The sequence below is a fragment of the Mrakia frigida genome, assembly GCF_051309035.1.
Source record: "Mrakia frigida strain ATCC 22029 unplaced genomic scaffold BDY24scaffold_14, whole genome shotgun sequence".
Lineage (NCBI taxonomy): Eukaryota > Fungi > Basidiomycota > Tremellomycetes > Cystofilobasidiales > Mrakiaceae > Mrakia > Mrakia frigida.
Genome location: NW_027481267.1, coordinates 566,820 through 582,327, shown reverse-complemented (window position 1 = coordinate 582,327; position 15,508 = coordinate 566,820). Strand labels below are relative to the sequence as shown.

Below are 15,508 nucleotides of genomic sequence, written 5' to 3'. Positions count from 1 at the left end.
CGTACGATACAAAAATACTCTCCCGCTTCATCTAGTGGATTCTTGCATGACCCTTGAGTGCGAGAAACCAACAAAAAGAGCGAGAGAGGAGCGACGCGCTTTCCCTTTCCTTTCCACCCCCCTCGTTCTTCCCTTCACCCCATTTTTTTTCGCTTCCTTCTGATCTCGAGCCATGCTTTCGTGGATTATAAATTCTCCAGACCAGAAAATCTCATCTCTCACATCTGGTTCTGGTATTTGATGGGCCTCGGCCGAAATGGGCTCTCCCTGACTCGACCCCTTCTCACTTTCTCGAGTTGACCTTCAACTCCTTCCTTCTCTTCCCCTCCCCCTCCTCTTCCTTCCCTCCTTCTCTTCCCCAACGATGACCAAGTATTTCTCTACTCGAGGAGGCTCCGAGCGACTCACTTTCGAGCAGGTGAACAGCTATACATCGAGAGGGAGGAGTTGAAAAGAACGAGCGAGCTGACCGTTCTTCCTTCCTTCCTTCCTTCTGTCTTTCCCCACTCGTTCCTTTTCCAGGCTGTTCTTACTGGACTCGCTCCCAACGGAGGACTCTACATCCCTGAAACTCTCCCTACCCTCCCCGCCGACTGGGAGACTTCCTGGCGAGGGCTTTCGTTCTCCGATCTGTCGTACAACATCCTCTCGCTCTTCATCCCTCCCTCCGAGATCCCCTCCTCCGACCTCAAGTCCCTCATCGACGCTTCCTACTCCACCTTCCGACACCCTCAAACCACTCCTCTCCACAAGATCTCGGAGCAAGAGTACATCCTCGAACTCTTCCACGGACCCACGTTCGCTTTCAAGGACGTCGCCCTTCAGTTCTTGGGGAACCTGTTCGAGTTCTTCTTGAAGAGGAGGAACCAGGACAAGAAGGAAGGAGAGGAGAGGGAGGCTATCACTATCGTTGGAGCTACTAGTGGAGATACCGGAAGGTGAGTTCATGGAGATCGTGGTCGATGGAGGGAGGGAGAGGAAGGCGTAGAAAGTGGGACGGAAGGGAGAGCCGAAGCTCGAAGCTGACCTTTCTCCATCTCTCCTTCCCTTCTTTCTTTCTTCCCTGCTTCCTCTTTCAGTGCCGCCATCTACGGAGTCCGAGGCAAGGCCGACATCTCCATCTTCATGCTCTTCCCTACCGGACGAGTCTCTGCTATCCAAGAAGCTCAGATGACCTCCATCCTCGACTCGAACGTCCACTGCCTCTCCGTTGAGGGTACCTTCGACGATTGCCAGGTTCGTTCAGCTCTTCCCTTTCTTCCTCTTCGTCTCTCTGACCTACCTTCTCGCTCCCATATAGGACACCGTCAAGTCTCTCTTCTCCGATCCCCTCTTCAACTCCACCCACCGACTTGGAGCCGTCAACTCCATCAATTGGGCTCGAATCCTCGCTCAGATCGTCTACTACTTCCACGCCTACCTCGCCCTCCCTCCCTCCTCCAAAGTCCAGTTCGTCGTGCCTACAGGAAACTTCGGAGACATCCTCGCCGGATACTACGCCAAGCAGCTCGGTCTCCCCTGTGAAAAGCTCGTCGTCGCGACCAACGCCAATGACATCCTTGCCAGGTTCTGGAAGACGGGGAGGTACGAGAAGGTCGACTCGGATGATGCTGAGGCCGTCGCTGGAGTCAAGGAGACCATCACTCCCGCGATGGATATCCTGGTGTCGAGTAACTTCGAGAGGTTGCTTTGGTACTTCGCTGCTGAGGCGAACGGTGGCGATGGAGTGAAGGCATCGGAGACGCTGAAGGGATGGATGGACAAGCTCAAGACGGACGGGAAGGTGGACGTTGGATCTCAGGTCCTCGAGCTGGCGAGGAGGGATTTCTTGGCTCAGCGAGTTGGAGATGAGGAGGTGAGTCGCATGCCCTCGAGAACGACGCGTCGGGATTCTCGACCTGACTTCGCTTCTTTCCTTCTCCTCTTCCTTCAGACCACCAAAACCATCCAAACCTACTACTCGAAACCTACTCCCTACGTCTCGGATCCTCACACCGCTGTCGGTCTCGCCGTCACCCAATCTCTGCTCCCTTCGCTGTTCGTCCCTCTCTCCCCTCTCCGCTCTTTTCTGCGTTCGTCTTTCGCTGACTTCCTTCCTTCGCTCCTGCCCCCAGGCCTTCATCCAACATCATCATCACCCTTTCCACCGCCCACCCTGCCAAGTTCAACGACGCCGTCCAGTCCGCTCTCCCTTCGCTCGACTTCGAGAAGGACGTCACGCCAAAGGAGCTTCGAGGCATCGAGCAGCGGGAGCGACGGGTCGAGCTCGTCTCCGGAGGCGAGAAGGGAGTCAGGCAGATCGTCGAGCGGGTTGCTAGGGAGCTTAAGGGTCACAAGGATCTGGGAGCGGAGGTCGCGTCGGAGGTGCCGGTCGTCGCTGCTGCCTGAAGGCCGAGGGAGGAATGAGAGGTGAAAAGGGTCGAGGATTTGACTCAGGCTCGTAGGTTTTTTTTTTTAGTTTAGAGACGCATCTTGGATTCTCGTTATGTGCTTGGCTTTTTCGATAGGAAGAAGAAAGAGGGGATAAGTTCTTGTATCAAGAAAGAGAGAGGAACGAAACGAAGCGCAGAAAAGCAAGGGAGAATGGAGAACAACGGGGGGTGACGCAACGAGTCAAGCAAAGGAAGGGAAGGGACGATATAGGGCTAAGGAACCAACAGAGAGGAAGGCGAAAGGTGGGAGCAAAACAACGAAACGAAAGAGAAAGGAGCACAAAAAGGGAGAAAGACAGACGCGTCGGGACGAAACGTGACAGAATCAATCGGAAGGCCCGATATCCTCTCCATTCTCGAGCTTGGTGAGAAGTTTCTTCATGCTGGCGACGTGTTCCTCTGATCGAAACAAGGAAGAGAGGGTCAGCATCGAGTCGAGAACGAAGAGGGAGAGAGGGGAGGAGAACGAACTGAGTTGATTGGGTCCTGGGGTGCTTTGCCCTCCGTTGGCACCGTTCGTCCCGACTGGAAGAGAGGAACGACGATTAGAAAGTGAGCGGAAGATTTTTCTTCTCCGTCTCAGAAGCCAAGGAAGGCAGAAGGAGCAGAGACTCACAGCCGTCGTCGAGCTCGAGCCACTTGTCGAGCTGAGCCGAGATCACACGAGATTTCAGTCGGAAGTGGGTTCGGATGACGTTCTCGACTGTGAGAAAAGAAGAGACGTGGACGAAGGATGGTCAGTTTCTCTCGTTGAGGTTCTTCTCGTCGAGGCTGAGGGCAGAACTGACAGGGATGAGGGGGTGTGCGAAGGTTGTTGCTGGAGAAAGAAGCGGAAGGGTTCAAGTCAGTGAGTACCTCCTTCGATGAGAAGAGAGAGAAGAAAGCAAAGATACTCACAGCATCGCATCGTTCACGACCATTCTTCGAACGTTCTGAGAGTATCGTTGCGACTGGGTCGTCCCTCCTCCCGTCGCCCATCCAGGTTCGTTGAGGAAGGGTTCCTCGTTCAAGATCATGGCTTGGATCGAGATGAGGACCTGTAGAAGAGTACTCGTCCCAGACACCCATCCAGGACCCTGAGAAGAAGACGAAGAAGAGCGAGAAGTCAGCATCGGGGCTCGTTCGGAGAGAAAGAAGAAGAGACGGGACGATTGAACGATCCAAACTCACAGACCAAGTTCCGAGGAGACTGAGGCAGACCTTTCCTTCGGCGTAGAGGTTTGGGTTGAGTCGTTGAGTTCCTCCGGCGGTGGTCATGGTCTTGACGTTGGGAGGAGAGGTGTTGTAGCTGGAGAGGCGGAAAGAAGACGGCGAGAAAGTCAGCTTGACAGAAAGCGATTCGACATGATTGAGCTCGGAAGACTCACGCCATGGGAAGATGAATGTCGAAAAGGAAGCATCCGTTGGCATAGGGAGTCTCTGCGGGTCCGATGATGAGGGCCTGGACGAGAGAAGAGAAGTCAGCCTCGAGGTCGAGGAAGAGAGTCGCGAAAGACGACGGACGAACCTTGATCACATCGACTCTGGACTCGTCGACTCGAAGGAAGATGGATCCATCGAATCCGACTGGAAGGTTGGTAGTGAGAACGGCGAGCTCCTTAGCAATGGCGAGGGACCTCTTTGGAAGATTGGATCCGCTGAGAGCGACGATGTCTACGAGCCGAACGAAGCGGGAAGTGGTCAGCGACATTCAAACCAAGGAGAGAGGCTAGAAATACCGAGTCTTACCTTTCGAGAAAGCACTGTGACGGCGGAAGCAGAGCGACGGGAATTCGAAGATCAGCTCGACGTGTCTCCCGCTTCTTCTCCCACTTCGACACCGGTTTTGAACTCACTGAACGTAAGCCACTGCTCCGAGATCTTCTGATCCAGGAACCTGGAGATCGCAGTACTCGAATCGAACCTTCTCAGCCCACTCCTGGTATATCCTTCGAATCTCCTCCTCCGTATCGGTAGCCTTGACGAGAGACGCGTCGAAGGTGGTGTGATCGCCTGCCGAAGACATGATCTTCGGTAGGGAAGCGTGAAGACGGTTAACAAAGTCGGATCCTGTGTGTAGGAAGAAGGAGAAGCGGATTCGAGGTCAGCGTGGGCGTCGAGAAGAGGGGAAGGACGAGAAACGAAGAGAGCGTCAGGCGAGAACGAACCCTTCTGTTCCGTCAGAGCTCGATCGATAGCAGCAGCGGTATCGAGGATCCTTGTGCTATCACAGAGGGAAGCCAAACAAAGTAAACGCATCAGTACTCTTCTTCAACCCTTCGCATCTCTCAACGACGAGGAACTGAACTCACCAGAAATCGATCAGCTTCCCATTCTCAACCGCCCTCGATCCTCCTTCATCATCTTCTCCAGCGATCAGCAGCTCGTCCGACGCCCTCTCCTTTCCCTTTCCACTCGAATCCCTCAAGAACTCCTCCCGTTCCTTCTCTCCCATCCTCTTCATCTCCTCGGTCATGAGAATCTCCTCGTCCTTCTTTCCTCCCCGCTTCTGGAACGAAGTCGACTCGAAACCCTTCTTCGCTGCGCTAGCTTGAATGACGAGGTTCTCCATGAGTTCTCGAGGTCCTGCTGAGCCTTCGTAGGTGACCGATCGTTCAGAGGATTTGAGAGAGGAAGAGGAAGGTCGAGGGACAGAGGAGAGTCGAACCATCGTTGGCATGGCCATGGCGGAGCAGAGAGCTTCGTGGTTGGAGATGGTCTGAAAGAGGGGAACAAATGAATCAGTAGAGTGAAAGGAAGAGTGAAAGTCAGATGATGGTGCTTCGTTCGAAAAGAGAACGAGACGCGTCGGAGAAGCATCTCACCTCCAGCCATTCGAACAGCTCAAAGTACAGCTTCTCCCGATCACACATGTCGGTGATGGCTACGAGTGAAAAGAACGGCGAGACAAGAGAGGATCGATGCGTCAGTTTCGATTTCGGCTCGTCTTCGACAGCTTCTTGAAGACGAACGGACAAAACACTCACAATCGTTCCTCAGCAACAGACTGCTGACTCCGTTGAACCTCCTCCTGACATGAGCCAACGTCGTAGGGTGAACCAGATAGTCGCTCGTCTTTCCCCCTCCTTTCCTCCTAAGGTTGGGAAGGAAGACTCGGACTTGGGAAAGGAGAGTTCCGAGTCTCGAGTCGCGTTGAGATTGAGCGACGAGAGCGGCTTTTTGACCAGAACGCTGCACAAGAAATAAAAGGAAGCAGTTGTTAGCAATCGAGCTGGAAAAGTAAGTCGTCTGAAGGAGAAGGACGGTGAGAAAAAGTGCTGAAGGCGACGCGACTCACATCCTCGATGGCGTTTCCCTCGTATCCAGTTCCAGCCTTCGCCTTAGTCCCTCTCGCCAGAGTAGCGCCGTACGGATCGCCTTCGTCATCATCGTCGTCGTCGTCGACAGCAGTAGTTCCAGCCAGAAGAGAGGCAGCCTTGGTGACGTTGGGAGCGACTTTCCGTTTCTTGCTTGCTGGAGCTCCGTTGGTGGACGTCAAGGCTGAGGAGGAGCGTGGTTGGTAGCCTTGGAGGTGGTAGAGTTGAGCGAAGAGACGAGAGACCATGATGAGACCTTTCGAAGAGGGAAGCAAGCGAGAGAGAAGTCGTCAGTCTCGAGCGGTTCGTGTGTCGACGCGACGAGGGGCAAAAAGAAGCGAACTCAGACTTACCGACTCCCAAAACCACTCCTTGAAGACTCGGGCAGTGGAACAGAGCTTCGTTAATGTCGTCTCCACTACCGTTCGGAGCAGCGTGTCCTCCCAAACTGCTCCTTGCCTTCCCTCGTCCCTCGGCGTCGACCTCCCTCGTCGGGGCGTCGTTGATCTCCTCTCCGCACGAGAAGCAGAGTTTTCGACTGCATTTCGGACAGGACTTTCGGACGAGAGTTCGCAGGTGGGCGAGGTAGGTCGGGAAGGAGGACTGAAGGTGGAGAGGAAAAGAGGAAGAGCGACGCGTCAGGTCTCGAGCGCGAAAGGAGGCGTTCGTGATGGAAAAGAAGGAAGGAGGGAGAGAGACTAACCATGATGGGGAACTGATGATGTTGATTGAAAGGTAGGACAGAGTCAGTGAAACGAGATCATGTGCGAGGTGCGGGAAAGAAGGAGAGAAAGGGAGAAAAGGGTCGACTCACGAAATCACTCTTCTTCCTCGCCCACGACGTCTCTCCACAAGGGCATCTGAGGGCGTTGTCGGTGTGCTCGGTCCACGATCCAAAGAGACGTTCCTGCTCACCCTTCTCGGGACATCCACTCATCCACTCTCCGAACGTGCAGACCTCTCCCTCCTCCTCCTTCGACCCTTCGGCGAGGGCAACGACGAGGTTGAACTTCTCGGGCGTCTCCTCGACCTCGATGACTTCTTCTCGACGATCCTTGGAGAAGAAGACTCCTCCGTAAGGGTCATGTCCAGCTGTGGGTCCTGCGGCGGTAGTGTCTCCAAAGTCGTCTGTTCGGGGAGGAAAGAAGGAGGAGGGAGCCGGGAGGGAAGGGACGGGAGAGAAAGGTCAGGTTCGAGCAGAGAGAAGACCGGCAGGAAGCTGCGAGTTCGTGGTACGGGTAGGCAATCAGAGAGAGCAAAGAGCCGGTCGAAGTTGCATTGAAGGGGTCTGTCCAGCAGTCGAAGGAGAAGACTTCGGGGAAGGTTGAGCTCGACCTCGTTCCTTGTCCTTCCCTCTCTTCCTTCTTGGCCCTCCATCAACTCCTTCACCGTCGGTTTCAAGACACGAATGTCCACCTCTGTTCATCCAGCTCCTTTCCATCGAAAGAAAATAAACCAGACAAGACGAAGAGGGCTTGAGAACTGACCAACATCGTCCTCATCTCCTCCATAATCATAGTCCTCTCCCTCGTCGTCGTCGTCGTCGTCCATATCGTCATCTTCGTCCTCTCCATCTTCGGAAGATCCTCCGAGGACGATCTCTCCATCGTCGTCGGCGTCGGGAGTCTGAGCACAGAAAGAATGGAAGGAGGAAGGGAGGGAGGGAAAGGGTCAGCTCGATCTCCCTTCTCACTCCTTCCCTTCTCTCCTCCCGCCCCTCGCTTTCGCCGCTCCACCGCTCCGAGTTGTAAACGCTCATATCGGTAATGATGGAGAGTTCAAGATATAACAAAAACAATGTACTCACCGGCAAGTTCCCGCCTCCAGACCTCCTTCCAGCTCTCGGTCTCGCCACCTCCTCCTCCTCCTCGTCCTCGTCCGGGATCGAGTCCAGCTCTCCAGAGAAGACGAGTTCCTACGAGATCAGTGAATGGTGAGTTGTTATACTCGTCGCTCAAGTCTAGTAGAGTTGGGACTACTCACAGCAGCCTGCATAACGTCTCCTTTGCATCGTTCCAGAGCGACTCGAGCTTTCCCTCGAGAGGCTCCCTTGGAACCGACAAGAGAGGTTCAGCTTCGAGTTTCGTAGAGACGAAAGGTAGAAATAAACTGACCATATCGACTAGTTGCTCGATTCCTGACATTGTTGAGAGCAGGGATCAAGGGAGTGGCTGTTGGGGAGGAAGGGGAGGAGGCGAGGTTGAGAGCCGAGGCAGATGGGCGAGGAGCGCAGTGGGTTCAATGAACTGAGGAAGATCTGCTTTCGTGATTTAAATATATGCTCATTCAAAAGGCCGATGTTTGACTGAACTGGCCCAAAAATTGGAGCGTTTCAAAGCGGATGGAGGCAGCGAGAAAGGGGAGAAAAAGGAAGGACGACGCGTGGGTCAGTCGGTTCTGTGGAGAGCTAGAGTAGAGAAAAACGAAGATGTGAAGATGCTCAGAGGTATTACGAATCCTGGAAACGTTGAGGAGGGCTCGGAAGTCTCGTATCTCTACTGTGAAGGTGAGTTCTCGCAGCTTTCATTCCGCGACGCGTCTCAATCTTCGTTTGCTGACGCCGCTTCCTTCTCATTTTTCTCTCCTGAAAAGCCTTGTAAGTAACTTTCCCATATCGTCCCCAACTTTAATGGAGCTGACTTTCGTCTCACTCTTCATCTTCCCCCCCAGAACCAACTCGACGCGTCCCTCCTCCCCTCCCTCTTCGCCGCTTCTCCATCCGGCCTCCTATCCATATGGGAGAGTTCACTCGTAAACCTGAAGAGAGCGAAGGTGTACGTTGACTCTTGAAGAAGCGAAGTTGGAAAGGGAGGACGGGATGGACTAGTAGAAACAGTCGGGCAGCTCAGACTCCGAGTCTGAGCGAAGAGCTCGTCCAAAACCCCCAGAGTCTGGGCGAAGGTTTCAGCATCGGATTTGGCTTGATGAGAGGTCATAGGAGTTTGGGGAGAAGGCAGAGAGGTCAAGAGTGTGAGAGTTGGGAGGAAGGAAAGAGAAGAGGTTGAGCTCTCAAGCGTTTTCAGCCCACTTTCGCTTCCCCCGTCTCGCTATCTTTGCATAGGATTTTGTTCTGCTTTCATGAGTAGCGTTGAGCTCGAGAGAGACTGCGTTTCACCATCCGAGAAAAAAAAATGCCAGGTTACTCACCCAGAAACTCAAACGCGTCATGGCTCTACTTTGAGGGAGGAGGTTGGAGGGCGGAGGAGAGAGAGGTCTTCCCCAAACCACCACCCAACCTCTCCCTCCCTTTTGAAACCCCAAAATCTACACATCATGAGAGGATCCGACGTCTGCCTTGTTCTCGTGAGTCCACTGTTCGATGCTTCGTTCGAGGTAGAAGGGAGGGAGCGACTGGAGGAAGAGGAAGGACGGCCCACTGAGCACTGCCGGCGTCCTTCCAGCTCTCCTCCTTCCCTTCCTGCTGCTGTGTGAAGAACGAGATAGAAGAGCATGATCTGGGAGGAGGAGAGGGATCAGCTTATCTTTCGCATTGTTCTGGCTATGATCTTAGAATCGCTTTGTGACTGATTCCATCTTTCCCTCCCTCTTCGTTCAGCTCGCAATCATCTTCCCACCCGCTGCCGCTCTCATTGTCGGTGGATGCTGTGATTTCCTAATCAACCTCTGTCTCACGCTTTTGGGATTCATTCCTGGACATGTCAGTTAGAATCTTCTTTCCTGACCCTCTGCAGCTTCTGCTCCTTCCGTTCTTCTTCCCCTCCCCTCCCCTCGTCCTTGTCCTGACCTCTCTTCGTCTCCTCTTTCCCTCCAGATCCACGCGTTCTGGCTCATTTACCTCCGTGCGAAAGCCGAAGAGCAGTACCAAGGTCACTACGTCTACGTAGGAGTGAGCCAGCCTTCTTCCCTCGTCCTTCGTTTCAAACCTCGAGCTCACCGTTCTTCCTCCCCTCCTTCCTCCTCCTTTCTTCCTTCTCTCAGAGCGGCCACTTCCAACCTTCCGACCCTTCTTACGCCAACAACAGAAACAACAGTCGAACCCATCTTCAACCTCAGCAGCCTCCTCCTCAAGCTCCTCCTCAGCAGCACTACCAGCAGCCTCCCTTCAACCCTCGAGGAGCCGAGCTCGCTCCCGGACCAGCAGCTACTTCTTCAGGAAACGGACTGCCTCCTGCTTACAAAGATTAGACGTCTCGCTGTCCTTCGAGGTTAGAAATATACAGGGACGAGGCGGAGGAAGAAAGCGACGAGACGAGATGACGGAGGAGGGTCGCGTCGCGGTTTTCGTTCGTTCGTCCCTCATCACTTTCCCTTTTTCACGTACATCTTCTTTTCTTACACATCTTCACGACCATCTATACACGTTCTTTCCCCCTCGATCGTTCCCTGCTCTCCTTATCACTCCTCCGAATCGGTCGAGCCGCTAATCATTGAGTCAGTCGCCTGTCTCCGAGCCTACTCTTATACAATCCAGAAGACATTGTGGGTTGAGCAAAGGGATGTAGCTGACTCGGAGGTGCTGAAGGAGTTGTGTAGAGGCGTCGGGGTTGGGGAGGAGATGGTTGAGAAGGTGTGCGTTGATAGGACGGGAGATGAGGAGGACGAGGCGAGGAAAGGGTTTGAGGGGAATCTGAAGTACGCTGAGGGGTTGCCTGAGTGGACTGTTTCATCGGCTTGTTTGGAGGGACGAGAGGAGGGAGAGGAAGAAGAGGAGGAGACGACGCGCGCTGACTTGAGTTGGTCGAGCATTCCGCAGACGTTTTCGGAACGCCTACTTACGTGGTCGTTTTCGGAACGCCTACTTAGGGGTGATCTTCTGGGGACAAGATCGGCTGAGTCCGTATGTGGAGGGGAGGATTGAGGAGTTGTTGAAGGTTGGGGAGTGAGCGAGAGGGAAGACACGAAGGTTCGCGTTGACTTTTGGGGAGTGAGATAAAAGTCGAGCATGGATCTGACTGGACTAGGTAGTAGTAGTAGATTAAAGGTTGATGTTGTATCTGTTCGAAGGAAGCACACGATGAGAACGAAAAGAGAGAGGATCGATCAGCTGGAGCTCGACGACCCTCGTCCTACCTCCCTCCTCTTTCGTCCGAAGAGACAGACGTGATCGATTGGACTCACTCGTACTCCGACTCCCCAGCAATCTGAGCTCCCCACAGCGTTACACTACTAAGCATGATACCTCCTGCTTGAGCGACGGCTGCGATGCCGTAGTAGACGAACTCGGACGGGTAGGAAGGGAGGATGTATTTGATGATGAGGGTCGTCTGGAAAGCGAAACCCAGCACGATTTCAGCTTTAGGGTATGCTGAGATGAGACTGAGATGAGTGGGGAACTCACGAGCGAACCAGCAAGACCTCCAGCCATGAGAGCGAAACCGAGGAAGAGGACGAGTCGAGCTCGGAACGCTGAGGTTCCTTCTCCTCCCCAGGCTCCTCCTCCGTCCGCTGAGAGACGAGACTTGTCGATCATGTTGGTGATGAGCATACCCACTGAGGAAACAGGATGAGTAAAGAAGATGAAAAGTGAGTCAGAAGGAGGGTCGAGGGAAAGGAAGGAAAGGAAAGGGCGAGCGAAGGAAGGAGAGGAGCTCACGAGTTGCGATGATTCCAGAGATCCAGTCTGCGAAAGTGATATGAACGGGAACCTCGTCGTAGGGAGAATCGGGTCCGAGCTTGGCTGTCTTTGATAAGATGACAGCGTCGATGAACACCCACCAACCGATGGCGAACTGGAAGAGGGAGGGAGGGAAGAGGGAAGAGCGGAGGTGAGCGAGATGGTCAGCTCGTTCCTCTCTCTCTCTCTCTCTCTACTTCGCTCCGTCGTTATGAGCCCAAGAGAGAGCATGAAAGCCAGTCCTTCAGAGATAGATGTATGAAGTTGAGCTCTGCAGGACGAGGAGGACGACTCACGAAAGCTCCACTGAGGTAGACTCCGATCTCCCTCTTCTTTGGACCGAGAGAGAGCTTGGGGAAGTCGAACAGGAAGACTCGACGAGGATCGTAAGCGGCTCGAGGGAGGGACATTGGTGGGGAGAGGAGTAGCGAAGAGAAGTCGAAGATGGTTTGCAAGAGAAGATGGCCGTTTGAGGTCAAGAAGGAGAAGGAGAAGGAGGGACGAGGTCAAACGAGCCGACGACGTCGACCTCCTTCTCTCCTCCCAACGACCACCCACCAATGCCCGGTTCTCTTTTCTCTCGTATACTCCCTTCCTCCTCTACTCTCGCCTCGGCAACCCTTGCTCACTGGCGAGCTCGACTGGCTTCTCTGCTCCCCTCGACGACGACGAGCTCGTCCTCCTCGTCTCCTCGCTTCCTGGGAGGACTCGACGCTGCTGGGAACGATATCCCTAGAGCCGCCCTGGAAATTAGAGCTATGGAAGCTGGATTGGGTCCGCTAAGCTTCGTGTTATCTTGGTGAGTCTGTGTACATATAGTTTGGGGGAGGAGGGAGGGAGAGGAGGGAGCCAAGGGGGGAGAGGAGAGGTGGGACGAGCAGAAGAGAGAGTCGTTGGGGATCCAGCCCGAGGTTCCTCCTTGTCTGTAGAGATTCGAACGTTGACGTCGAGAAAGGATGTATAGGAGGTTCTCTTCTCTATCGCGGCGCCAAACCTCGGACTGCTTCGATCTAAAGAAGAAGCGGTCTCGCTTCGGACCAGGGCTGACCTCCTTCCCCCTCCTCCTCTCCTCCTCTCCTCCTCTCCTCCCCTCTTTCTCCCTCTCAGGTACTGCGTCGGACTCGTCTGCATGGGTCTCCTCTTCAATCGAATTCACCATATAGTGCGACCTCCACCTCCAAGTTTCCATAGATCTCAACTTCAAGCCCTTCGAGCTCATCAACACTCGAATCGAGCTCACCATCCTCACCCATCCCTCGACGATCCGCCACCACCTCCCTCTCCCTCCTTCTTCCAACAATCCCTCAATCTAGCACGTAGAGCTCTCGTCTCACCCGTCACTCGGAAACTCATGAGGATCCCTTCGACCGTCCTGCTCTTTCGAGTCTTGTTTCAACTCGGCGTGATCCTCGCTCAGAGCGTGGGCTTCCAGAGCGGAGGCTGGTTGATCAGTGCGAAGGTTTGGGAAGGAATGATGGCTATGGAGATGGAAGAGGTTTGCTGGAGGACGTTCGCGTGTGTTTGTTTTGCTTTAGTCGTCGGGAGCGTAGGAAGAGGGTTGGAAGGGACCGCTCAGTTGGTGAGTTCAACTTGGGACCTTGCTTTCGTTCGTTTCGAGAGAGAAAAGAGAGAGGGCTGATATAGATCTCGTCGTTTGGTTCGGGCTCTTAGGGTACTGGGTTCAACCTCTTTGGATTCGCGTGAGTCCAGCTTGAAGGGTTTCGAAGCGAATCTCCATCGAGCTGACCTCCTCCATTCTCTCTCTCTCCTTTGATCAATCTCAGCTTCCTCCTCCACCTCTACTCCTCCCCTCTCACCCATCTCGGACCCTCTCGAGGATCCAAGGAAGCAGGATCAGAAGCAGGACTCTATCGAGCTTCAAGACCGGACGCCAACGTTCTCTTTGGAATCACCATCGCCGTCCTCGAATTAAGTTGGATCCACGCCAACGAGATGAGCAGCCGACTTTCGAGGATGAGGCTGCTCCCTACGACTGTTTGTGGTCTTATAGGGCTTGTGAGTAGTACTTGGTTCTTCTTCTTCTTCAATGCAAGTTGAACGAAAGACTGACGACCTCGACGCGTTCGTTCTTTCTTTCGTCCTCAGACCCACTTCACCATCACCCTCTTCCGCTCCCCTACCCGTCTCCCCTCCTTCACCTTCCTCACCAACCTTCTCTCCCTCCTCCTTCTCGTCGTCATTGGACTCACCATCGTCCTCAACGCCTTCACTCAACTTCTCACGCTCGGGACCATCTTGCCCGATCAACTGCTCCCTCACGAAAGCGTTTGGCCGAGATGGAACGAGGAGTTCTCGCTTGCGTTGCTGAAGGCTGGTACGGCTTGTATGGAGAGTTCCAAGCTTGGGGGGTTGGGCAATGTACGTCTTTCCCGTGTCCTTGCTCTCGTTCCGAACCGACGAGCTGACTTCGCGACGCGTTTCTTTTTCACTCTTCCTCCTTTCCTCCTTCTTCTCCTCGAACTCAAAACAGGAAGTAGCTCTGATTGAACTCCCCGCTGAATCCTACATCACCCTCTCCTCCTCAACCTACGATCTCCTCGAACCACCACCTTCTCCCTCTCCCTACTCCTCCTCCTCCTCCTCTCGGATCCAAATCCATCAATCCTCCTCCCCAACCCGCGGTTTCGCCAACCTCATTCCTCGAGTTCATCCTTCCTCCCACGCGCCAGGCGCTCCTTCGCCCAACGACGCTGAAACGCCGTGGTGGAAAGCTGCTAGACGATTTGCGAGAGCGCTCGGGAGGTGGTTCTTGGGCCTCGGGTGGGCGGTGTTGGGGAAGGTGCCGGGAGGGAGATGGACGTGGACGGCTGGGAGACGAGCGGGGAGGTGGGTCGGTGAATTTAGGTGGAGTTGGAGAGGGGTTAGATGGAGGAGGAGAGGGGAGGTCGGGACGGTGGTTGAGGGAGGGTTGGAGGATTGGGAAGATGAGGAGGAGGAAGAGGAGGAAGAAGAGGACATGTTCGGGGGTGAGAGGATGGAGACCGAAGGAGAGAGAATAGCGAGGTTGAGTGAGGAGGAGTACGAGCGGTTCATTCGAGGTCGGGAGGAGTACCCGGAAGAGAGCAACGAGCAGGACGACCCGTCATTCTCCTACAACAGCACCACCAACCCGACCTCAATTCCTTCAAGACCTCGATCCTACTCCCACTCTTCCTCCTCCTTCTCCTCCTCCTCCTCCAGCTCGTCCTCCTTCCACGCAGAGGAGGACGAACCCCTCTCGTTCTACTCGCACCTCCCTCCTTCACCCACTCTGCCTCAAACCGTCCTCCTCGCCCATATGACTTCGACTTCCTCTTCCCCTCTCACTCGACGTCGTTACGCTTCCCTGCTCGCGCCGACATCGCCCAAACGGGACGACTCGCTCGCTTCCGTCGTGAGGGAGAGGAGGAGGAGCAGCGTCGGAGGAGCGGGAGGAGGAGCGGGAGGGATGATGAAGCTTGAGAAGACGGAGGAGGAGGAGCAGTGGGAAGAGGAGCGAAGAAGGATGTGTGTGGTTTGTGTCTCGGAAGAGAGGGAAGTCATCTTGTGGCCCTGCGCGTGTCTGGCTTTGTGCGATGTGAGTTTTCGCGACGACGCGTTGGTTTCGTTTTTTTTCGTCGTGGCGGGTTCGCTGACCTTTTCTTTCTTTCTTTTGGTTTGATGGGGTGCAGGGATGTCGATCCAACCTAGCTACGAGAGTGAACGCTGGTAGTCACTCTTGCCCTTGCTGTAGAACCAAGGTCGAAGGTGCGTTTCGTCTCTCGTTTCTCTTCATCCCTTTTCATCTCGAACTGACCCGACTCGATCCTTTCCCTCCTGTGGTTTTCAAAAAACAGGCTACTCGAGGATCTTTATCCCTTGATCTTCCCTTGATCTTGATCTCCCCGTTCACTCCCTTTATTCTCTATCTCTTTCCTTCACGTCGTTTTCGTTTCGATCAACCCTCGAGCCTCGACCTTCCTTGGTTTCGCTTATAACGTTTCCTTAGTTATCGTTAGAACCCCCCCTTTTGCCCTCTCCCTTTTCTTGATATACTTCATGATCCCCTGATGCCCTCAACCTTCATTCACCTCTGGAAAATCTTCCCTTCGAACTTGGAGGTCGGAAAAGGTTACTTCCCCCTCTCAAGCTCGAAAATCGAAACGTCGTCGGTCAGCTCCTTCCCCTTCCTCTCTTCCAACGTTCACCCCTCCTGTGTCGAAGAA

General features: G+C 54.2%; 5 protein-coding genes across 5 annotated transcripts; 3 read left to right on the top strand and 2 right to left on the bottom strand.

The window, feature by feature from the left end:
* The first annotated feature begins 275 nt into the window (after positions 1-275).
* THR4 (threonine synthase THR4) lies at positions 276-2,536 on the top strand. Its single transcript, XM_076640361.1, has 6 exons — positions 276-418; positions 523-938; positions 1,080-1,236; positions 1,301-1,855; positions 1,934-2,037; positions 2,115-2,536. Exons 1-6 carry the CDS (start codon positions 365-367, stop codon positions 2,386-2,388), a joined length of 1,560 nt encoding a protein of 519 aa, XP_076497044.1. The 5' UTR covers positions 276-364; the 3' UTR covers positions 2,389-2,536.
* Positions 2,516-7,942, bottom strand: BDY24DRAFT_388429 (ubiquitin-conjugating enzyme family protein). Its single transcript, XM_076640360.1, has 22 exons — positions 7,843-7,942; positions 7,712-7,777; positions 7,536-7,643; positions 7,216-7,354; positions 6,543-6,856; positions 6,432-6,443; positions 6,082-6,331; positions 5,710-5,984; positions 5,399-5,603; positions 5,237-5,295; positions 4,724-5,130; positions 4,580-4,635; positions 4,268-4,481; positions 4,161-4,174; positions 3,940-4,085; positions 3,800-3,873; positions 3,603-3,720; positions 3,330-3,508; positions 3,221-3,249; positions 3,049-3,135; positions 2,904-2,957; positions 2,516-2,831 (listed from the first exon to the last, which is right to left on the bottom strand). Exons 1-22 carry the CDS (start codon positions 7,870-7,872, stop codon positions 2,758-2,760), a joined length of 2,910 nt encoding a protein of 969 aa, XP_076497043.1. The 5' UTR covers positions 7,873-7,942; the 3' UTR covers positions 2,516-2,757.
* A 934-nt stretch (positions 7,943-8,876) lies between these two features.
* Positions 8,877-10,065, top strand: BDY24DRAFT_388423 (YqaE/Pmp3 family membrane protein). The gene is made up of 4 exons (XM_076640359.1): positions 8,877-9,031; positions 9,285-9,386; positions 9,501-9,575; positions 9,668-10,065. Exons 1-4 carry the CDS (start codon positions 9,002-9,004, stop codon positions 9,872-9,874), a joined length of 414 nt encoding a protein of 137 aa, XP_076497042.1. The 5' UTR covers positions 8,877-9,001; the 3' UTR covers positions 9,875-10,065.
* Positions 10,066-10,614: 549 nt separating this feature from the next.
* On the bottom strand, positions 10,615-11,803 carry VPS68 (Vps68p). The gene is made up of 5 exons (XM_076640358.1): positions 11,600-11,803; positions 11,283-11,418; positions 11,028-11,179; positions 10,808-10,953; positions 10,615-10,683 (listed from the first exon to the last, which is right to left on the bottom strand). The coding sequence occupies exons 1-5, from the start codon at positions 11,711-11,713 to the stop codon at positions 10,665-10,667; spliced, it is 567 nt and encodes a 188-aa protein (XP_076497041.1). The 5' UTR covers positions 11,714-11,803; the 3' UTR covers positions 10,615-10,664.
* Positions 11,804-11,831: 28 nt separating this feature from the next.
* On the top strand, positions 11,832-15,362 carry BDY24DRAFT_388417 (uncharacterized protein). The gene is made up of 8 exons (XM_076640357.1): positions 11,832-12,102; positions 12,411-12,882; positions 12,975-13,003; positions 13,088-13,319; positions 13,410-13,682; positions 13,795-14,880; positions 14,975-15,050; positions 15,140-15,362. Exons 1-8 carry the CDS (start codon positions 11,864-11,866, stop codon positions 15,163-15,165), a joined length of 2,433 nt encoding a protein of 810 aa, XP_076497040.1. The 5' UTR covers positions 11,832-11,863; the 3' UTR covers positions 15,166-15,362.
* Positions 15,363-15,508: the final 146 nt, after the last annotated feature.